This window comes from Pinus tabuliformis, chromosome 7 (assembly GCF_031772625.1).
Source record: "Pinus tabuliformis cultivar Carrire ecotype Pingquan chromosome 7, CPIR1, whole genome shotgun sequence".
NCBI lineage: Eukaryota > Viridiplantae > Streptophyta > Pinopsida > Pinales > Pinaceae > Pinus > Pinus tabuliformis.
Genome location: NC_142293.1, coordinates 1558049850 through 1558075275, shown reverse-complemented (window position 1 = coordinate 1558075275; position 25426 = coordinate 1558049850). Strand labels below are relative to the sequence as shown.

The window sequence follows — 25426 nt, the reverse complement described above, 5'->3', positions numbered from 1 at the left end:
ATGGCCTATCACCCTCAAACAGATGGCCAGACAGAGCGGGTAAGTCAAGTGATTGAGGACATGTTAAGAATGTATGTGATGCAACAACCATCTAAATGGGAGGACTATATACATCTAGTGGAATTTTCTTGCAACAAAAATTATCATGCCTCCCTTAAAATGAGCCCCTTCAAGGTACTATATGGACATAGATGTAAAACTCCCATAAACTGGGGAGGGCCTAAAGGAAAATTAATGTTGGGACCGAAATGATAAAAGAAATGGAGGAGGCAGTGAAGAAAGTGAAACTAAACCTAAAGGTCACACAAGATCCACAAAAGACATACACTATAAAAAAAAAACAGTTACCGAGAATTCCAAGTTGGGGACCTTATATATGTACAAGTAAGACCCAAGAAAATCACCTTACAATGGGGAAGTTGTGCCAAGCTAGCAACTCTGTTTTGTGGTCCTTTCCAGATTTTGGCCCAGGTTGGTCTGATAGCTTACCAACTAGTCTTGCCAAGTCACATACATGTACATAACATTTTCATGTTTATGTATTAAATAAATACATATATGATCCTAAACATATAATCAATTGGCAGGACATACAGGTCACGTCGGACGACGAATTTTTATTCGAGCCCTTACACATACTCGATTAGAGAGAAGTAACGGGGCAGAAGCGAGTTATCACCCTGGTTAAAGTATAGTGGCAGCACTTTAGCCCAGAAGAGGCTACCTGTGAAGATGAAACTTATGAAAGAAGCTTACGCAAGCTTATTTTGGGCAACGTGAAAACATCGGGACAATGTTTGTCTTAAACTAGGTGGAGATGTAACATCCCCTCAGAAAATTGTAAATAATAGTTACTTCAGTTGAAAGACAAGATAATGTTGATAGACTTTGGAAAGGTCAAATGTCAAGTAGGAATGTTTAATTTTATTTTTTTGAAAATCATGTTTATAGTGATGTATGATTTGTGAACAACTCACTTAGAAGCCATGCCTAGTTGTGCCTCACCTGTCAAGGTGGTTAGTCAGTTATGGGTTAGGCAGTTACTTTCCCATAATCTCTCGTTGAGAATTAAAAATGAAAAAAAATAACCAAGAGGGTAGTGATACCTAAGGTAATCAAGGAGAGAATGGTAACAAGAAAGAATTGTGCTAAGAAACTGTGCTGAAATATCAGACAAGTTCTTGCAACAGTAAGGCTTGGACTAAGTCTGGTTAGGATCAGATAGACACAAAACCCTAACTGTGTAGAGTCACTGCTAACACCCTGCTTGTGAGGATAACATGAGGGGAGACACAATGGCCAATGGTCTCGTGGAAGGGAGGTTAAGGCATTATTTCCAAAGGAGTTTCAGAATATCGGTATGAGGTCAAGGTGAACAAATCAGAGGAACATATGAGTATAGTGCAACTGTGTATATTTTTATTAGTTATAAAAGAGTCATGTAAACAAGTCTCTAATGACAAATTCAGAATAAATAGGGGCACTTGTCTGTTATGTGGAAGGCCAATAATGGATCAAACTGGATGTTGTAAATAAGATTAGTATATTGTGGAAAGTAGCCTGCTTGTCCTTATAATTGTATGTGGTGGAAAATAATTACAGTTGAATAAGATTAAATTATAGTAAATGTTTCTCTTTTTGGCAAACAAGTGTGAAAATCCTCATTCAAAATTCAAGGGTTATTAAAGAACGGCATTCTGGCAGTCCGGGTTAGTTTCCTAGCCTAGCAGAGGAACAACTTAGCATGGAAATAGTTCTTGACTTGCTAATCTCACAATAACGAAACCAATAAATATAATCATCCAATATAATTATAAATACGAAAGACGGAATACTGGAATTTAATACTGATAAAAAGCCGTTTAACAAATAGATGTCCTTTTACAAACCGCAATCACAGAATTCAGTGTAAACTACATAAGCAATTCAGTGGACGATTTTAATAAAAATACAATAAAATATGCAATAGAAAAATCATCGATAATCACATCTAGTTAGAAAGAATCGCCACCATCGATCTAGCATCTTCACTCCAAGTCGTGGATGCGACTCGAATCCCAAACATGTGCCAAGTGTAAAAAGGATATGAACTCGAAGCTTCCAACATATGAGCTTGTTTACCATGCTTAAATAACTAGGGTGGTTAAGTCCACTATATAGATCATACCACCAACAAGATATAACAATATATATAACAGCGATGTTCCAATATTTCTGCAAATATATAGTCATCTTATCATAAAAGAAATATGTATGTAATGTAGAGTATACAGTCGCCAATGGAAACATAATCACGTTGTATGTTGGTTAATAAAAATTTAAATGTAGTTATAAAATTATCATGTCATTTAATACGGACATTAATACACCATCTTTATATTCGCATGCTAATAAAAGATTTGAAGTTTTACATTTTTTTAATTTGGTAAGAGTGAAAGTACTAGGATTTGCGACATTGTGGTAGTTTTATTTTAAATTTTTTATTTTCCATCTTTTCCATTAATGATAAAATAAATATATATCTATTATCTTTAACATTTTTTTATTTCGAAGAAAAAATGGTAACTTTCTTTAGAGTTGAAAATTACTTTTTTTTATGTGAACATATGTAAGCTTGAAAGCTGTGAACAAAGTTGGCCTTGTCCTGCCAAAAAATTGGACTGAGTTGGTGGTGTCCTGCCCAAAATTTGGACTCTTAAGTCCTCATAGCCTTGTCCTGCCAAAAAATTGGACTGAGTTGGTGGTGTCCTGCCCGGACTCTTAAGTCCTCATAGCCTTGTCCTGCCAAATTTTTTGACTTTTAAACCCTCATGTATACATAATAAAGAATCTGGAGATATACATCTATTTCATCCTGTTCATTGACAGATAAAAATATCAACCAAAAAGAGAACATAGCAACAAACAAAAAAACATATCCATAAATAAAAAAGGTTTTCAACATAATAAGTACTGAAGTATTCCCGACTTCTGCTTATGTCATGCCAAATATATTTTATGTTATGTTAGTTCATATTATGGAGCATAAGTAAACCAAAAAACACATGTCTTTCCGTCGTAGTTGGTGGGGTGGAAAAATGAGAGCGTTGCGTGTCATTCGTTGTTGTCGTGCGCCGTAGCGGTTTCCATGGCCGTATCTGTGGGCTGTAATGACTGTACTGGTTGTAGTTAATCTGTATATGTATCTGTATCCGTAGCTGCCGTAGTTGTATGGGAAAGCCCTATTTCCAACCCCATAACAAAGTAAATGCGTCGTGACATCGGCCCGATATAACTCGATATAACACGCCGCGTGGTGATGAGAGAGAATAAAATAGCGGCCTGTTATATCGGGCACATGTCAAGGCGCATTTACTTTGTTATGGGGTTGGAAATAGGGCTTTAGTTGTATCCATGTGTCGTAGCTTGGCCCCACCCTGCTGTGATGAAATTCATAAATGATTAATGTTTCCTTCTTGAAAGCATACAAAAGCGTAGATGTGGCAAAAATAAAATAAAATTAATAATTAGATTTATTTTTATTTTTATAATTAATTATAATTAATAGTTACACAAGTTTAGATTCATTTTAATTCTATTTAATTTTTTTCAGGATTTAGTAAATGTGGAGTTAAGATGGATTAGGCTGGTTTTAGATCATATAAATTGAACTTTTGATAAAATTGAAACATGTAACTCATAATACATTTCACATTGCCAAAATTTTAAAAAATCATAAAATCTAACTAAATTACAACTTTATTTTAAATGGTTATTATTATTAATTAGAAAAATAACACACACACACACATATATAGATAACAAAATTCTTAATTATAGAGATTACTTCCATTTTATTGTACAATTTTTTATTTGTAAATAGGCTTTGTTACAATATTATGGCTTAATAATACCAAATGCCCAAAAACCCACATTTTTTTAATTAATCAATTTAATTAAAAGATTATGAGCATAACTACTTCTAAAATAAATTTCATTTAAAAATAAAAATATTTGGTAAATTAAATCTCTATCACCCACTTAATCACTCGCGCAACTATATAAATTAAATGGTTGGTAAATATGATATGAATCAATCCATAATAAACATCAAAACACTTACCTCACTTTATCATGGAAATTCCTAATTCCTAAATAGGCTTGTTACAATACCATGAGCTAACACCATGGGTTATCAATATCACATGCCCAAAAAACTATAACACACATTTATATAAGTTTTTTTTTTTAATTTATCACTTTAATTAAAATGACAAAAAATAATAATTACTTTGGACATAAATCTCAAATTTTGATTTATATATCACTTTGAACTTTCTAGACAATTTGACATATATATTATCACAAATATTCTAAAATCTTTAGTAGAAATTAAATCACTATTTAAATTGATATTTAACTTAAAATTTTAAAAACTCTACTATAAAATAAAAAACAATCCAAAATTATTAATAATTAAATTGCAATTTTAAAACCCCGTTCCAAAATAATAAACATATGAACCCATGTTGTACTGGTCACATCACATGAGAAAAGGCTTCAATTTATATATATCTCACCAAACATTGGTTTCAGCGTCTTCTCCATCTTGAAACATCTTTGAGTCTGCAACTGTTGGAATATTAATTCCTACTTGTCTCAATTGTGATTTTCTATGTAAAGAGTCCGTTACTATCCTATAGGAGTGGTTTTCCTAGTTTGGTGTGTGGTTGAGATATTCTCTCAACCAACACATTGTGCATCCAAGATAGTTTTCCTATCTTGAGACAATATTCTTGTATATATGTAATATCATATTTCATTAATGGAATATAGATTTCATTTATAGAAATTTAACAGAAACTGCATCATGCTCCACTAATCTTCGATTGCATGCTTGCGTCATAGTTTTTCATTGATTCTCGATACCTTTGTTTTCATCCAAAAAGTTAGGTTGAAAAACTGTTTTAAAAAGTGTTGCAAGGCAAGGTATTCTCATTATTGAAATTGAAAGATTATGTTGCTATAAAAATTTGCATATAGAAATTGGTAACATGATTATTATTATTATTTTAAGAACTTATTATTATTTTATGAAATTGTTTTACAAAGTATAATTGTATTCATATTTATATGACAAAATTTCACAATTAATATTTTCCAAGAAAAACAAAATCTTCTAATTCACTTTTTCAAATCACATTTACATTATGTGTATATACAATTAAATGAATATCACATTCCTATAGATCTGAATTACAAATTGCTTAGTGCAATACACACATAGTGTTGGTTAATTTGGCATGACTCTTTAACATGATGCTAGAATTTTGAAGGACTAACAATGTGAAAATTGTGAAAGATTTTTCTTGGGTTTCTTTTGGCCTAAGCATTCATCCATTGACCATTTCATAACTTGTAGTCAATGTTTTAAATATGTTTTGAAAATATTTTAAAAAACAATATTTATTAATGCTTCATTGGTTTTTCTAAAAGTTATCATACTATGTCTAATAACTTTGAAAAATGATGGAGAAAATGATTTTTCTTGGGTTTTTTTTGCCTAAGCATTCAACCATTGACCATCTCATAACTTGTAGTTGATGTTTTAAATATGTTTTGAAAAATATTTAAAGAAACAATATTTGTTGCTGATTCATTAGTTTTTTTTTTTTTTTAATTATCATACTACTTCTAATAACTTTGAAAAATGATGGAGAAAATGATTTTTCTTGGGTTTTTCTTTGCCTAAGCATTCAACCATTGACCATCTCATAACTTGTAGTTGATGTTTTAAATATGCTTTGAAAAATATTTAAAGAAACAATATTTATTGCTGCTTCATTAGTTTTTTTTTTAATTATCATACTAGGTCTAATAACTTTGAAAAATGATGGAGAAAGTAGGAGTTCAAGTAGAGTGGAGAAGAGCTAATTTCTAATTATATGAAAAGTTAATTGTAAAATTGAGGATTTCAATAAATGATAAAATTAGAAGGACCAATCAAAATCAAGAGTAAAATAGAAATTAAATAATAATGTATCCTTTATTTGACTTATATATAAATTAGTTAGAAAATTAAATCATAAAGAATAAAGAAAGTGTATAAATAAGAGTTTATGTTTTGTTATTATTAATTTACCTGGATGATGTTGTCTTATTAACAAATCATAAATATACTTGCGATAAAAATATAATCATTTCATATAATAGTAGCATATTCTTCTTAGTAAGAACAACAATTTTATATGGTTGTTGTTTGAACAACAGAATTAGAAAAACAAATTGGTTAGAAAAACACACATAATAAAAGTTAAATAAAGGTTATGTGCTTTACAAAAAATAAAATAATATTCATGAAAAAGATAAAATAAAAATACTTTTTGTTTTCAATTTCCACAAAATTTTAATCTATAGAGCATACAATGTTTATCCCACTCATAATCTTTTATCTTATTTATAAATACAGACTCCTAATCTTATTTATAAATATAGACAGATTAGATATCAACGATATAATTAAAATATATATAAACCTTTGCAACTAAAGTACTCTGATTCAAACAAATATGAACTAATATTAGCCGTTCCAACAAAAGTAATCTGATTCAAACAAATATTAACTAATATCCCATTTAATTATGTTAAGGCTATCAGATAGAGAGACTATGTCGAAACTTTTAACGGCTTACTTACCTGAAGTTTGACTACTAAAACTGAATGCAATTTGACCTCCTACTAGGAAAGAAAAATATGTAATTCTGCTTCAAGTCTTTCCATAGCAGCAGGGGGCAAGCAAACGGGAACCAATATCCCTTGCACCCCACTTATATTTCGGTAGGAGATGAAGAAGCTTACGCCTGAAATTCCCACTGCTCCACCCTTTGCAGGCCCTCCGAACGCCGGTCTTCCCCATCCGAAATCCACATCCCCAAGACCGATTTTGGTAACGTCCGAAACGAAAAAGGATCCCACCACTGTAGAGCGAGGGCGCCCTTCTAATTCCATCAAATCTATCACTGATCGCATGTACTCGTCGTTCACAGCCGTTCTGGCTTTGTTTATCTCTTTCACAGGGAAAGACAGCGGTTGGTTTGCCAGCTCTCCTGCGGTCGTCTTTGCGCATGCAAGGCTGATAGCATTGCCGTAGAAGCCTTTAGGAAGCGGCGGGTCGAATTTGGTTCGAGCATCCACGGCGAATATGAACCGAACTTCTTGCTCCAAAGGCAGTTGGAGAGCCCTGGTCCTCGAACGCCACAAACACGCCGACAGAACTTCAAATGTTGAGTGCTTTGTGCCTTGGCCTACTGCTTGGGTCTTCAACGACTCCATCTCCTTGGGTCCGAAAAAGAATGATTTGTGGCTCATCTCGTTCACGGGAACCATCTGCCCATCCTTATCTTCGATTTGTTTGTACTCGTAATGTGGGAATTTAACAGCCGGATTCGTCGGCGGTCGGAGGATTTCTCTTTTCCAAACCGGACGAACCGAAGGCCTCGGCGCTCCCTTCGCCATTTCTCCGACAGCGGTAAAGAACTGAACGAGGCCAGTGCCGTCTGACATTGTGTGGTTCAACAGCAGGGCCAATATGAACCCTCCGCATTTCAGCCGCGTTACCTGAAAGTTCATGATAACCAGTACGCTCAGAAAACGCAATTCCGACTCCAAGAAATAGCAGCCAAGGCAACAGCCGATGGCAAATGCAAGCGAAAATTAATTGAATTGATGATGAGCATAAATGAATTTACCTGAATAAGAAGCAAGGGAGAGTTGGTAAGAGTTAGGGAGCCCGGCGCGTAGTGCAGCAGATCTTCCCAGCAGGGGAATGGCGGCTGAAGGTCTCCAAATTCCTCGAGAGCAACATCGGCATCAGCCTCCACAAACAGCACGCCTTCACCCGTGCAGTCCACCACGAGCTTAGCGGCGGGTGCGTCTCTGAGTCTCCCGGCAAAGGGATAATAGAAGACCAAAGCCTTGGCCAGCCCTTCTCTGATAACTCTGGCAGGATCCTGACCCTTCTTCGATGGGTCGAAACGATAGAACTGAACGATCGGAATATGATATCTGAGACTTGGTTGATCATCGATATTGGAAAGGTATAGAGACTCTTTAGGAGTAGGCAAGGAAGGAGCGACAAGAACGGCCGGCTTTCTGGCGACCTTGAATTGCAGAGATGCCATGACACGTGAAGCAAGATGGTGAAGGTGCCGAGACACAGTGTTGACAGAGAGAGCAGAGCTGGAGAGATGCGCACACAACCAACTCAAAGCTTTCTTTCTTATATACAACAGAGAGATTTATGGAATTTGGTGGGTTAGTGGCTTCTTCAACAAGCTTGCTCATTTTGTCAACCATTTCTAGAAACTATGCCTAAAATATCTGCTGAATTATCTAGAAAAGTCTAGCAACTACATTAATGAGGGTGGTTGGAATTAATGTCTTCCAACAGCCCCTTTAATTCCAACCATATAACAAAAGCACAAGACACTATACTCTTAATTGTCATGCCTGCTGGTCTAAGTCTCAGCTAGACTTACAACAAAACATTTCATTTTTGACTTCTTGCTAAGGGGTCCATGCTTGTTCATTTGCTGGTGCAGTTTCATCTTCACCTTTCTGGCTTTCCTAAGAGAATTCCTCCGCTCCTTGCTTATGTACTTAATATCAGCAACCTTTTCCGGAGCAAGACCCCGAACAAGGTAATCTAATTCAAGTTCTCCCCACTTTCCATGAGGAACCAGCAAACGAGCCATCAAAGTGTAGTCATTTTTGAACATGAGCAGCCTCCGAAGAACATCCATGGTAGTATCCTCCACAGTAGCAGTCATCTTGAAAGCAGATCCAATAAAATTTCTAACAATTGTGTTTTTAGTCTGAGTGATTTCTTTAACAACATGATCCTCAACAACATGAGTGATTTCTTCAACAAAATGATCCTCAACAACATGAGTGATTTCTTCAGCAACATGATACTGTTTGTCAATGAACTCAAAAATACTGCTAATCCCAAATGGGTTCCTAAGAAAATGATCATCGAAAGGATCATTGTCAAAAAGGTCTAAAAAGATAGACATCTCTGCTGGGCTTAAATTTTCCTTAAACTCTGGTGAGCTTTGACTACAGAATAGCACCACTCTTGGAATAGCACCTCTCAGCTTTGCCTCACTTCTTATCTTTGACCACTGGTTTTATCTTTACAATTACCTTGTGCAAAAGAGACACACCTTGCAAGAACTTGTTAGAAATCCGAGTTTTGTCCCGCTTTTCTTCTTCTAATATCAAATCAGGATTATGGAAAAAACTAATTTCATTCCTTAAATTGCCTCATACATGACAGCGAACGATACTATAAAAATCAACACAGTTACTGCAATTAAACACAGAAATTTCACAGCTGGATGGACTTACTCTGCTTCCAGCCTCACAAATCTTGGCCCTCTCGGATGCTCACAAGCCTCAACCACATAGCGCCACTGGCCCCAGCAGCCACACATACACAGGCGGGCACACTACGCGCCCTGTCACTTCTCAACAACTTCGGCTTTGTTCGACCCTCTATGGGTTATGCAGCAATACCAAAAACAACACAACTCTTTACTGCTGGCTAAATTTTACCCCACTCCAGGCAACACTCCGACAGCGATCTGTCAGGAAAGACTCCAACAACGATTGTCTCCAGCAGTGACTTTCTTCTCCTCCAGTTGGCTCGATCCACCCTCAGCGGCGTCCACAGCCCTTCAGCTTCAACGCTCTTCAATTTCAACTCAACTCCAGGGTTTCACACGCATAAAGATTAATTCACCAAACAACCACTTCACGAATTCATTCCGCACATTGCTCTCCGGTCCTTTTGATTCCTTTAGAGGATCCCGCCAAAGTTATCAGAGAGGCGCTGGCGAAGGTTTTGGTGTTTTACTATCCTTTTGCCGGAAGATTGAGAGAAGCGCCCTTCGGTAAGCTTGTCGTGGACTGCACGAGCGAAGGCGTGCTGTTTGTGGAAGCTGATGCTGACGTTTCCATGGAGGAATTCAGAGACCTGCACCCACCTTTCCCCTGCTTGGTTGATCTGCTGCATGATGTGCCGAGCTCGGAAAATATTACCAATTCTCCCCTCCTCCTCATTCAGGTTAATTGATAACTCATTCTTTCATGAACGCAATTCATATTCTAGTCGAAATTATGTTTTTTTAACGTGTTGCTTATCACGATATTTCAGGGAACGCGGTTGAAATGTGGAGGGTTGAATTCCACCTTTCGTTTGAATCACACCATGAGTGACGTGCTTGGCCTCGTTCAATTCTTGAAAGCTCTCAGCGTAATGGCGAGAGGGGCTGCGAGGCCTTCGGTTCGTCCAGTCTGGGAGAGAGAAATCCTTCGACCATGGACAAATCCCATAGTTAAATTCCCCCACCATGAATATGATCAAATCGAAGACAAAGACGAGCATATGGCGAACCTGAAGGAGATGAGTCAGAGTTCATTCTTTTTCGGGCCGAAGGAGATCGAGTCGCTGAAGTTACAAGCAGTAGGGCAAGGCAAGTGCCTGACCTTTGAAGTTCTATCAGTGTGTTTGTGGCGTTCGAGAATGAGGGCTCTCCCACTGCCCTCTCAGCAGGAAGTTTGGTTCATATTCATGTTGGATGGCCGAGCGAGATTCGGCCCGCCGATTCCCGAAAACTTCTACGGTAATGCGATCATTTTCCTGTGCGCGAAGACGACCGCAGGAGAGCTGGCAACCAAACCATTGTCCTTCGCTGTGAAGTTGATCCGCCAAGAGAAAATGAGCGTGAATGGCGAGTACATGCGATCGGTTCTAGATTTGATGGAGTTGAGAGGGCACCCTCTCTTCACAGTGGTGGGCACCTATGTGATCTCCGACTGTACTAAGATCGGGTTTGGAGATGTGGATTTGGGGTGGGGAAGAGCAGCCTACGGCAGACCAGCACAAGGTGGAGTGGGACCAGCAGCAGTGGCGGGCTTGACAAGCTTCCTCGTCCCTTACAATAACAGAAGTGGGGTGGAGGGCATAGTGGTTCCCGTATGTTTGCTGCCCGCTGCTATGCATATATTTGAAGCAGAAATCAATGAAGTTATCGAGAACGCAGCCCCATATCTACTATCCTCCCTATAAAATAGCAATCTCTAAGCTTAATTATATTAAGTTGTTGTTAATTGAATAAAATCTAATATTAAGTTGCTCTTACGTGAATAAAATTGGCACACTGCGCAAGAGTGTCCTTGTATTTCGGTGAAGTAAATTGGCACACTGCAACATCTTGAGTTGTGTACAGTACAAAGGTCGTCGGGATTCATTGAAAATATATGACTCTTATTCATTGGGATTGTTATATTTCTTCTTATTAACCTTGCGAAAACCCCGCCATGTTTCTAATTTAAGAGAAAGTGGAGTCACATTGAGTAAAAAAAAGTTCCCTTACATTAGCCCACAAAATTCCACTTTGGATGGCAGCACCCATTGTTATAGCCTCGCCTAGATTAACTCATTTACTTGGCGTCTTTCCAAAAATCTCAACAACAATCTCTTGAACCCTTGGCACCAGGAACATTCCTCCCATAAGAATAACTTCATCCAATTCCAATGTGGTAATCCCTGCTTTCTTTTTACAACTCTTGGAAGGGATTCTTGTTCTCTCGATTAAGTGATTCGCTAAGATTTCAAACTTCAAATGAGTTAATGTAACATTCAAATGCTTTATACTCGTGATAAATGGTAGATTAATCTATCTAAGAAGAAGATGAAAACTCCACAACTCCACCTTCACCTTTGTAAGGCTAGCTTATACTAGGATAAGTCATTTTTTTGTCTTTTTGAACTCAACCACTAAATACTGGAGCAGAGCATTATCAAAATCCTCACCCCCAAAAACTTGTCACCATTTGTGGCCTTTACCTATAATAAAAAGCTAACAAGGTTACAATAGTTTGTGTGATAAAGTAGAGAATGAGAAGAAATAAATAATGAATGTAAAATAACCTAACATCTCAAGGGAAGGAACATGCCTCGAATACACCATTGGATATTTCAAGCATTGTTACATCGAAACTACTCCCACTAAGATTAAACACAACAACTAGGCCCTCCTTCTCATTCGTGCCATAAGAAAGGGTTGTTAGAGTAGGCTTATTGCTAATTCTTTTTACATCCAATCTTGTAATTTTACCTAGATATTTCATTGCTTAGCACTAAGCATCACTAAAATAGAAAGGCCTAGTAATCACTACATTCTAGACAATATTTCCAAGGTAACCCTCGACAAATTTTTTCCTAGGTCAAGAAAAACTAGGTGTAGAGATGAATGTAGACTAATGCACAATGCAAAATTGAAGAGCTACGGTGAAAACAAATGGAAAAAATAGAGCACACGTGTCTTCTATGTGATGAACAATCCTTTTCATAAAATAGTTATCTAGTTATTTGACTATTGTGCACTTATTGCCTTTGCCTTGAAGTTGTATGTTGCACTATATGATGGTCGTGTTGATCCATACTATTGTACTTATGCTTTTCCATATGAATGTTTCGTTACCTCACTTTCCGATCACAGGCCACCCACGACCATACTTAGACTTTTCAATGTTCATGGCTGCTACGTACATCAAAATTCCTATTCAAAAGATTATTCGGTAAATAAATCGCAACATTTGTATATATGTGATGCTATAGAATAAGCTATCAAGATTAGTATTGATAATCTGTTACAATCCTTCACATGCTATGTACAAATGCCCATCTGATACAAAACAAAATCCTAATGTCTTAGACCAGTACCAAAATGGATAGTAGCTTAACATTCACATGATACATGCAAATATCTAATTCCATACTCCATCTTAGTATCAATCATTATTTACGATCAAATATAGTTTTAACACTTTGTAAAGTTAAAAAAACAAATCCATTGTGACCCTACCAGTAGCTTACAGGTAGTCAGAACATTTTTGGGATGTTCCTATTGCATCCATGAGGAATAAAGATGAACCAAAAAGGGGAAGTCAGCAACTACATAATAACATATAATTAATGCTTTACTATGACCCAATTTAGATACATATAAAGATTTGTCGTGTCCAATTCTAGTCATCTATCCCTAAAACTTTGTTGAATGTTACAATGATCTTTGTCAGTCAATGACATATACCAATTTCATTACAATATCATGGGTAGCATACCTCAGAACCAAAATCACATGTAGAACACATAAAACATATGTTCTTGTGGATGTAAGGGAATGGCATAAAACCCATAGGTTCCCCAAAAATTTCCACTATAGTCTTCTTAAATTGAAGAGAAAAACTCCAACAAAGGAACCAAATTGAAAACTCAAAGCAAGATTTTTGAAGCAACTGCCCATTGAAGAATCAGCTTAGTACGTCACTACGCGTTAGTTCGAAAGTTGATGAAATAATGTTTTGTTTAGTGATTCAACAATGGCCCATTAAATTTGACATCCCTACCAGATGTCATCAACACAACAAGTCACCCATCATTGAATTGGATTCATATCAATTAAGCCATATCACAAAAACCTAGTTTTGATTCAATATCTTCATATTAGTCAAGTCATGTTAGTATGAACTAATTTTTATTGGATGGTTTAAATTGATAACAAATTTAACTAACCATTTGGAATTAACATAAAAAATAATCTCCACAAATTTCAATCAAACATACTAAACAATCTTCTTCATGGGACCTTATTATTGTGGATAGGGCGACAATAAAAATAATGAACCCATTGATCAACATGCCTAAAACAAATACAATGAAGAATTCAAGCACTCTTTCGGAGTAGATCCACTCATTTGATAAAAAACATGGATAATACACAAGAAGTTCAAGTGTGAGCCATGTTTAACAAAGTGAAAATAAATAGTTAGTTTCCTAGAAAAATTGATGTCCTAATCTGTATTAAGGTTACAATTCTATATAGGCAGTACTACCCATTTGGAGAATGCAATAAATATATCTTGCAATTACAGACCCTATATATATATATATATCAATTCATGTATTCTCTAAAATATTGACACCACATCAAAATTTCCTTCTCATTCCTCACTAAATATAAGCATTCTACTCCATACGTTCAAAATAATACAAAATTATCCAATCCACTGGGTTGTGATAACCTGTGCTTAGCCTATAGTGCTTGAAAAACATAAACACAAAGCTTCATTGGAGAAGCAGAATAAGTTGTCTAAATTTCATATCTAGGAAGTTAAGTTTAAATCACATTTTGGATAACCTGCTAAAATTCCTTAGACTGCCAAAATCATTTGTAAGTACACCATCACAACAAGCAACTGATTCAGATAATGAATATTACAAGCAGTCCACTATTTTGGAAAAAGGATTGGCTTTTACAATCTTTGATATCCAAGAGGAAGGGATGAGATTGCGTTACTCAAAGCACCTTGCCAATTTTTTTGGATGCTCATTCTTGAGGATAGTGACAAGATCCATAGCCTGAACCAAAACAACACATGATCTAACTAGTCAGACCCTCATTTTAATAGTTTATATTGAAATTTTTAGTGACCTGCACGTTGGTATCTTCATGCCAATTTTGGTTTAAAAATTTGAACTATACATTATGAGAGTGATTATAGTGCTTAAAGTGGAATATAGAAGAATACTTCCATGTCCAATTTCCAATATATGGAAATTAAATGTATGGAATCATATTAAATATGAGGCACTGAAACAAATAATGCATCATACTTTTCAAGTAGCCAAAAAAAGAAAAAAGAAAAATTAAAGGAAGACATTCCCTAGAAGATAAAATGAGTGGAATAATGCTTACTTGGATGTTTTGTTTAAAAGAGGCGTTTCTTAATGGCTTCGCAGAAAGTTTTTCACATGATTGATGGATTTATCTACAATATGGCTTTTTCGAGCTCTGATTATTGGATGTCTATTCTTCTGGTTTTTTCTCATGGTTTTGATTATTAGATGTCTGTTCCGCTAGTCCATGACTTTCAATACGCTGAATTTTTATATGTTGAATAAAGTGTAGTGTCTTAGTATTTGCTCTGTAAAATCCTTTTAACTTTGTTTATTCGAAGTTTCTTTTGATTAGTCTCTTTATCTCAAATCTAAAAATATGTAACTTCTCTTTTTCGAATGGGGAATATCTGTTTTTGTCTGTTTTTAAATAAAAAGTACCATAAGGATGGCTTTTAATTTTTAACATGGTTCTAGATGGCTAGTCACACTTTGTTGGGCTCTCTAATTCAAAGTGGAGAAGATTGCACACATCTCGAAAATTATGTAAAAAAATTACCTACAAAAATTTTCTTAGAAATAAACAATTTAACTTATGTATAAATAATTTTTTTCCGAGTTATTTTTAATGTGATTTTTTGGAAATTTTTCTGTAGATTTTTTTAGTCTAACTTCTCTACAATCTAGCAAAGTGTTTCAGAGTGCTAAGTTTATATATACAATAAAAAACTAATTTAAATAATACCAATTAAAATTTCACCGCAAAATTTTCCACCAAACTCTAATTCTTTTCATTCATATAACTCGATAACATCAATTAAACAAATTACACGAAAAAACTATCATTTAACTGTTCAGATAATTGATTCTTTACCGTATGTTTCCGAAGCACTCCGCATTCATTCCTTCATTCATATAACTCGGTGACATCAATTAAACAAATTACACGATCATATAACTAGAAGCGCTATCATTTAACTGTATTTTTAAAACAGAAATTCTAGAAACCTATTTTAAAATAAACCACATGAATTAACATAATAATTGAAATTTTATTATTTACGCTCGTTGAACGAAGAACTTTAATCGCGACTTGATTTGAGTGGCAGTGTATGTAGAGAGTTTGTGTTGTGAATGAAAACGTACAACCCATCATCATAAATCCGACAGCTTTGATTTTATGTTTATCAAAACGTATATCATAAATCCCACCGCTTTCAATTTTCATCAAAAGTCTGATGGCAAGTGGCTTGGGAATTGGTTAAGTACGGGGTACCAAACTAGCAAGTACTGGGTACTAAATGAGTGAGGTTGTATTGGTTTATTTTAGATAATTGGGGTGTTAAAATTCAATCGGGGAATCAAGGGTATCTATAATCTCTCATTTCTTCATCAAAAATCTGATGGCAAGTTGCTTAGCAATTGGTTAAGTACTGGGTACTAAACTACCAAGTACTGGGTACTAAATGAATGAGGTTGTATCTGTTTATTTTAGATAAGTGGGGTGTTGAAATTCAATAGGGGAACTACGGGTATATATAGTCTCTCTCATTTTTTCATCAAAAATCTGATGGCAAGTGGCTTGGCAATTGGTTAAGCACTGGGTATTAAATTACAAAGTACTGGGTACTAAATGAGTGAGGTTGTATCTGTTTATTTTAGATAATTGGGGTGTTAAAATTCAATAAGGGAACTACGGGAATATATAGTCTCCCTCATTTTTTCATCAAAAATCTGATGGCAAGTGGCTTGGCAATTGGTTAAGTACTGGCTACTAAATTACCAAGTACTGGGTACTAAATGAGTGAGGTTGTATTTGTTTATTTTAGATAATTGGGGTGTTAAAATTCAAAGGGGGAACTACGGGTATATATAGTCTCCCTCATTTAATACCCATACGACCTCTTTTATTTTAAAAAAAAATTAACAAATATATTTAAATGAATACATAGATTTCAATTATAGCTTTTTGAAAAAAAAAATTATTTTTTATAAAATCAAAATATTTAGATATGGATTTTAAGTCAATTATGATTTAATTTGTTATTTTATTTTTTTGGAAAACAATCAGAGTTACTTTGTTCTATTGTTATTAAATTTAATTTTGATGCTTTGGGGTCCAAAACTTTTTGAAACTCATTTAAAGCTTCAAATGATTATTTTTTAGTCAAAAATTTGTCAACAAAGTTCATAATACACTAAGAGCTTTCCAACTGGAAAATCACCTTAATAGGAATTTCTTGAGAAAATTAATTTATATTGTTGACCAAAGTGATATTAAATAGATGTTAGGTCAATTTTCATTACTTACAATGTGGAGCTAGTCACACCTTGACCACCCTGATACTAAGTAGATGCCATGCTAACTAGCATCACTGAGAATGTGGAATTACTCACATGTGGAATTTTAAAAAGTTATTAAAGAGTCTAAAACCTTCACATTATTAGGTATTGAGACATGTAAAAACTCTTAGCTTAATCCTAAATTATTATCATATCATGTTAAAAACTGAGTTAAATTGAGTTAAATTGGGTTAAATACTAGGTTTATAGGAAACAACTTTGAAGGATAAGAAGGAAGTAGAAGATCATCTTAATGTAACAACCATTTAAAATATACATTATCCATGGAAACTCCATAGTGGCAGTGTTTTCTTTATATTTTCACTTATACACATGTGAAAAGAGTAGATCATATGCCTCTCCCCCAACTTGGATTTTTTATATTGGATTTTTTTCAAAGTATATCTTATGTTCGTGTTCTTTATACGTATGATAAGTTATGAAACATTAAATATGTGAATGGAATAAACACGTCATCTCTCTCTCTCTCTCTCTCTCTCACACACACACACACACACACACACACACACACACACACATATATATATATATTCGAACTAGGTGTTAGCCCCAATGTTGGATGGAAGATCAATCTCTCTGCTTGTGGGATGCTATGATGCTATGATATGTTGTTATTCTCTCCCCAACTTTTAACTTTCTTGTCATTTTCAATAGTCTTTTTGAAGTCCTAAATTCCTCATATAAATTATAAAAATATGTCTTCACAAAGAATATATATGTGTGTGTGCGTGTTTATGTGTATGTATGTGTGTTTAATATTACCAGAAAGACTAAATATTATCTTTTTATTTTAGTCTAAGCCTAGGCAAGGGCTAGCCCCAATGTTGGATGGAAAAAACGATCTCCCTACTAATGGGATGTTATGATGCTATGGGTAGATCGTTTTTCCATTCAACATTGGAATTAGATGTATTTTCGATAGTTGGGATAAATGTTATTATTCTCTTTCTAGATTTTATCTTTGTTGTCATACTCCATTCAACATTAGAATTGGATATATTTTGGGTAGTTGGGATAAATTTTATTATTCTCTTCTTAGCTTTTGTCTTTGTTGTCATACTCAATATTCTCCTAAAAGTCCTAAATTCCTTATATAAAATATAAAAAAATAAAATCATATTATATATATATATATATATATATATATATATATATATATATATATATATATATAGAAAAACTAAATATTATCTTTTAGTTTTAAGGGAATGAAAAATAGAAAATAGAAAATTAAAATATTAAAAATTATTTTTCCTTAACTTGAGTGGTAGGTGAGAAATTTAAATACAAAAAATGGAAATTAAATATTAAAATATTGAAGAAAATAATTAAAATAATTTAAATTAGGGAAACAAAATAAATTGATAGTATTTTTATTTTAAAAAAATCAATTAATACTACTACATTATTATTAATTTTGTATTTTGTATTTTAAACAATATATAAAATATACATAGTAACAAGGGGCTTACCATATGAAAAATTAAATCTTCTTCTTTTAATTTAAAATTAAAATTAGATTATTATTAATAAATTATTTAGGAGATATAAAACTCAAGGTAGAAATTAATACTATAACAATTTATAGTCTATAATCCAAACAGATTTAATCAATAGAAAATAACAAGATAGAAAAAAATACAACTAACAAAAAGAATAGAGACTAGTGGAAGATGATTTTTGCTCGAGAGCAATATCTAGAGTTACCTCCCCCATTGTTGATGTTTGCAATGGAGATTCTTAAATTTTAAATAGGATTATTTACAATGTCATGGGCTAATACCATGGCTTATTAATACTAATGCCCAAAAAAACCCATAACTCACTTGTTTATATGTCATTTTTTAATTAATCAATTTAATTAAAAGGGAAAAAATAACACATAATTATTTTGGAGATAAATCTCAAGATTTGATTTGTGTATATTGTTATCAGTATTCTAGAATATTCCTTGGAGGTTAAATCCTTCCACCTAGCACAACCATATAAATTAAGTGGTTGGTAAATTCCCATAGACATTAATCTATAATAGGTAACAAAAAACTTATTACATGACACATCTGACATTGCTAAAATTAAAAAATCATAAAACTAAAAAATTATAAATTTATTATTATACAACTTGAGTGGCCTAATGGTTAAGAGCATGCGTTTCCTAGTAAGAGGTCACAACCAGAGGGGGGTAGAGGAGTATGTATGCCTTCGAAGACTTTAGCAGTTAAGGGAGGTGCATCCCTTGTCCCACAAACAAGGGACTCTCATACACCAATTTGGTCTCTGGACGTGACATTAAAATCAAATATATTATTACTAACAATTACACCAGATGTTGCAAATGAAAAACCGTAAGGAATAAATTCGAGAAGAATAATATGAGCTTGAACACCTACCAATTCTACCCCTTAAATGCCCACTATGTTGCAAGAATGAAACCTTGAAGCACTTGTTTTAGTTTTGAAAATATGCTCATTTTAAGGTTAGCCCCTCCGTGCTCTCATCTAATATTCCCTCATATATTTCCATATTGGGAGATTCTCTCCCCTGGACCATATATTTTCACACAACACAACACTAGATTAGAATTGGTATCTTTTATCTTTGGAACACAACAAACATATGTGTATCAAGTGATTTTTAACATATTGTTGATGTACTTAACAAGAAGGATCTCTCATTTGTGCACATTTGAGTCTGCATATCCAAGAAAAATGGTGGAGGGGGGGATGGAAATAATCCACATACATGAGTTAATGGACTACTAGATAATGCACAATAAACAAAATGTCACCTCAAGGATATTCTCTAGCACACTACACACTCTCAACCTTCAAGCAACAACATTAACATAAGGAAGTCAAGTTGTAAGAGAGTGTCAAGAGAAGCAAAGGCATTGACCCGCAACAAGAACCCTAAAGTGGTCTCTTACTTCGACAAATTTCCTACTATTTCTCTGTCCATCATGATGAATTCACACATGACAATTATGGATAGTTGATACTAAGCCCACAACTGAAGGTTTGGGGCCTTCTCCCAAGGATGAAGACTCTCCTCCTTGAATGGGTTTAATTCTTGTAACATCATGGTCTATCTATTGAGTTTGACCATCTGCATCAGTTGATAATATATGACTCTTATTCATTGGGATTGTTATATTTCTGCTTATTAACCTTGTAAAAACCCCATCGTGTTTCTAATCTAAGAGAAAGTGGAGTCACATCCAGTATAAGAAGTTCCCTTACATTAGCCTACAAAATTCCACTTTGGATGACAGCACCCATTGTTATAGCCTCATCTAGATTAACACATTTACTTGGCATATTTCCAAAAATCTGAACAATAATCTCTTGAACCCATGGCACCCGGTACATTCCTCCCATAAGAATAACTTCATCCAATTCCAATGTCGTAATACCTGCTTTTTCTTTACAACTCTTGGAAGGGATTCTTGTTCTCTCGATTAAGTGATTTGCTAAGATTTCAAACTTCAAATGAGTTAATGTAACATTCAAATGCTCTATAATAGATGCATATTCCATGATAAATGGTAGATTAATCTATCTAAGAAGAATATGGCAACTCCACCTTCGGTTTCTCTGTAGCCTCTTGAAGCCTTTGTAAGGCTAGCTTATCCTAAGATAAGTCATTTTTTGTCTTTTTGAACTCAACAACTAAATACTCAAGGAGAGCATTATCAAAATCCTCACCCACCAAAAAAGTATCACCATTTGTGGCCTTGACTTCCAAAAAAAAGCTAACAAGGTTACAATAATTTGTGTGAAAAAGCAGAGAAGGAGAAGAAATAAATAATCAATGTAAAATAACCTAACATCTCAAGGGAAGGAACATGCCTCGAATACACCATTGGATATTTCAAGCATTGTTACATCGAAAGTACCCCCACTAAGATTAAACACAACAACTAGGCCCTCCTTGTCATTCATGCCATAAGAAAGGGTTGTTAGAGTAGGCTTAAATTGCTAATTCTTTTTACATCCAATCTTGTAATTTTACCAACATATTTCGGTGCTTAGCACTCAGCATCACTAAAATAGAAAGGCATAGTAATGACTGCATTCTAGACAATATTTCCAAGGTAATCCTCGACAATTTTTTTCCTAGGTCAAGAAAAACTAGGTGTAGAGATGAATGTAGACTAATGCACAATGCAAAATTGAAGAGATCTGGTGAAAACAAATGGAAAAAATAGAGCACACATGTCTTCTATGTGATGAACAATCCTTTTCATAAAATAGTTATCTAGTTATTTGACTATTGTGAACTTATTTCCTTTGCGTTGAAACTATATGCTGCACTATATGATGTCCATGTTGATCCATACTATTGTACTTATCCTTTTCCATATGAATGTTTCGCTACCTCACTTTCCGATCACAGGCCACCCACAACCATACTTAGACTTTTCAATGTTCATGGCTGCTACGTACATCAAAATTCCTATTCAAAAGATTATTCGGTAAATAAATCCCAACATTTGTAAATATGTGATGCTATAGAATAAGCTATCAAGATTAGCATGTATCTCGCTAAATAGTACAAATGTCTTTGCCCAACAGGGAAAAAATAATTCAATCATGATTATTACTCTGTCTTAATATTGATAATCTATTACAATCATTCACATGATATGTACAAATGCCCATCCGATACAAAACAAAATCCTAATGTCTTATACCAGTACCAAAATAGATAGTAGCTTAACATTCACATGATACATGCAAATATCGCATTCCATACTCCATCTTAGTATCAATCATTATTTACGATCAAATATAGTTTGAACACTTTGTAAAGTTAAAAAAACAAATCCATTGGTGCCCTACCAGTAGCTTACAGGTAGTTAGAACATTTTTGGGATGTACCTATTGCATCCATGAGGAATAAAGATGAACCAAAAAGGGGAAGTTAGCAACTACATAATTACATATAATTAATGCTTTACTATGACCCAATTTAGATACATATAAATATTTGTCGTGTCCAATTCTAGTCATCTATCCCTAAAACTTTGTTGAATGTTACAATGATCTTTTTCAGTCAATGACATGAACCAATTTCATTACAATATCATAGGTAGCATACCTCAGAACCAAAATTGCATGTAGAACACATAAAGCATAACTAAAACATATGTTCTTGTGGATGTAAGGGAATGGCATAAAACCCACAGGTTCCCTAAAAATTTCCATTATAGTCTTCTTAAATTGAAGAGAAAAACCCCAACAAAGGAACCAAATTGAAAGCTCAAAGCAAGATTTTTGAAGCAACCGCCCTTTGAAGAAGCAGATTATTACATCATTGTGCATTAGTTATAAAGTTGATGAAATAATGTTTTGTTCAGTGATTCAACAATGGCCCATTAAATTTGACATCCCTACTAGATTTCATCAACACAACAAGTCACCCATCATTGAATTGGATTCATATCAATTAAGTCATATCACAAAAACCTAGTTTTGATTCAATATCTTCATATTAGTCAAGTCATGTTAGTATGAACTAATTTTTATTAGATGGTTTAAATTGATAACAAATTTAACTAACCATTTGGAATTTACATAAAAGAGAATCTCCACAAATTTCCATCAAACATACTAAACAATCTTCTTCGTGGGACCTTATTATTGTGGATAGGGCGACAATAAAAAAAATGAACTAGCTGATCAACATGCCTAAAACAAATACAATGAAGAATTCAAGCATTCTTTCAGGGTAGATCCACTCATTTGATAAAAAAACATGGATAATACACAAGAAGTTCAATTATAAGCCATGTTTAACAAGTGAAACTAAATAGTTAGTTTCCCAGAAAAATATAAGTCCTAATCTGTATTAAGGTTACAATTCTATATAGGCAGTACTACCCATTTGGAGAATGTGTCAAACATTATCCAGTACAATAAATATATCTTCCAATTACAGACATCACATATATATCAATTCATGTATCCTCTAAAATATACAAAGTTGACACTACATCAAAATTTCATTCTCATTCCTCACTGAATATAAGCATTCTACACCATAAGTTCAAAACAATACAAAATTATCCAATCCACTGGGTTGCGATAGCCTGTGCTTAGCCTATAGCGCGTGAAAAACATAAACACAAAGCTTCACTAGAGAAGCAAAATAAGTTGTCTGAATTTCATATCTAGGAAGTGGTACTATAAATAAATATGTCGAATAAGCTCCCAATGGTTCTATTAGTACATGTGACGATTAAGTTTAAATCACATTTTGGATAACCTACTAAAATTCCTCAGGGTTCCAAAATCATTTGTAAGTACACCATCACAACGAGCAACTGATTCAGATAATGAGTATTACAATCAATCCAATGTTCTGGAAAAAGGATTGGCTTTTACAATCTTTGATATCCAAGAGGAATGGATGAGATTGAGTTACTAAAAGCACCTTGCCAATTTTATTGGATGCTCATTCTTGACGATAGTGACAAGATCCATAGCCTGAACCAAAACAACACATGATTTAACCAGTCAGGTCCTCATTTTAATAGTTTATATTGAAAATTTTAGTGACCTGCACACTAGTATCTTCATGGTGATTTTGGTTTAAAAATTTGAACTATACATTATGAGGGTGATTATAATGCATAAATTGGAATATAGAAGAATACTTCCATGTCCAATTCCCAATATATGGAAATTTAATGTATGGAATCATATTAAATATGAGGCACAAAAACAAATTATGCATCATACTTTTCAAGTAGCCAAAAAAAAGGAAAAATTAAAGGAAGACATTCCCTAGAAGATAAAATGAGTGGAATAATCCTTACCTGGATCGGTAAATGTGACCATACCGGTGCCTTTGAAATCAAAATTCTAGTAGTTTCTACTGTGAATCTGATAGTAACTATTCATTGTATATGAAGCACGGGTATGAACAATATTTGGATTATAGTAAGGTCCACCTTGATGAATTAAAGCACGATTTTCACTACCCATCCCACAAGAAAAATCAAAAGACTCTTGAAGAACAGATGGATCAGAACTTGGTTTGGCATTGCAATAAAAAACACTGCCAAGGCCTCCCCTTGAACCTTTTGGTGGTCTTGAGAATAAATAAATCATGTTAGGTGGTGGGTTTGTAGGAGGAAAATATGGTGGAGGAGGAGATGCACACCAACCACAACTCAAATCTACATCATATAATTTTGAACCGTCCGGGTTTAGTAGCCCAAAGTTCCTCTCAGTGGTTGGCCCTAGTTTATGGTTCTCATTAAAAAGTGCAAAAATAAAGGTATATATGACTCTATAGGCCTCATTGGAGTTCCTTCATTGGAAGTAACATGTTTGATGACTCTGGTGTTATAATTTCTAGCATTCTTAGGATTCAATCCTATATCATCTGGGTTTCCTTTGGAAGGCCAACCAGTCTCAGAGACAGTTACAGGGATAGTGTCATTGTGAACCAAAGCAACCATAACAGAGTAAATGGAATGAATTTGAGCATCTAGCATATTGTTATAGGTGAACCCTTTTGGATTTGAAACCCCTAAAGACTACCCGAACATCACATAGTCCATTGAAACTTCTTTGGGATTGTCTTTGTTTGCAAAATAAGGATATGAATTCAACATGAATAGAACACCTATATCATCCAAGAACTGGAGGGGACGATTCATAATTTGTAGCAAACTAGTAGAAAATGTGGAGGCCGAAGGAGGAAAGGAACTTGAAAGGATAGCCATATGGTGTGGAGTAGATACCTTAATATTGTCATCCAAGCGTAAAGAAACCAAACTAGAATGAATGTTCTGTATTGCAAGGACTAGTTCAGAGTCTAATGACCCATAACTATTTGTAAGGACCTCATTCCCTACGGTTATCATAAATATTAGGGTTGAAGGGTAATAATGAGAAATCCTCTAAGCCACCCAAGCTTAGCTTGTAGTTGGACTTTCACTTATCCTATGGACTTTCTCATTCTCAAGACCCACAACAACTGCAATGCCTGTGTTGGAAAATGCTTACAGTATAGAGGAATATGAGTTGTAGATATTGACTCTATTGACAATGATGTTTCCAAGCATCTTGGCTACCTGCTTCGGTGATGTAAATTTATTCCTTTTTGTTCCATAGTTTACACCAATTCCAGTGTTTGGTTGTGATGATTCCTCCGACTCATTTTCCCCTGCAATGTGAAATACCAAAAAGCATACAACCATAACCCACATTAACCTAATTTTTGGCCTTAATGGATGCAGGAACCCTTCAAATTTCAAAAACCTACATTAACACAACATGCAGCCATTGATGCTTCAACCATTACCATCTCATAACTTCTAGTTGA

General features: G+C 34.4%; 2 protein-coding genes and 1 pseudogene across 2 annotated transcripts; 1 reads left to right on the top strand and 2 right to left on the bottom strand.

Moving 5' to 3' along the window:
• Positions 1–6537: 6537 nt before the first annotated feature.
• Positions 6538–8259, bottom strand: LOC149253927 (benzyl alcohol O-benzoyltransferase-like). Its single transcript, XM_089456966.1, has 2 exons — positions 7728–8259; positions 6538–7596 (listed from the first exon to the last, which is right to left on the bottom strand). Exons 1-2 carry the CDS (start codon positions 8157–8159, stop codon positions 6718–6720), a joined length of 1311 nt encoding a protein of 436 aa, XP_089313092.1. The 5' UTR covers positions 8160–8259; the 3' UTR covers positions 6538–6717.
• Positions 8260–9543: 1284 nt separating this feature from the next.
• LOC149253926 (benzyl alcohol O-benzoyltransferase-like) lies at positions 9544–11110 on the top strand. The gene is made up of 3 exons (XM_089454628.1): positions 9544–9754; positions 9843–10105; positions 10196–11110. Exons 1-3 carry the CDS (start codon positions 9544–9546, stop codon positions 11108–11110), a joined length of 1389 nt encoding a protein of 462 aa, XP_089310754.1.
• Positions 11111–14435: 3325 nt separating this feature from the next.
• Positions 14436–25310, bottom strand: LOC149253925 (glucan endo-1,3-beta-glucosidase 14 pseudogene; annotated as a pseudogene).
• Positions 25311–25426: the final 116 nt, after the last annotated feature.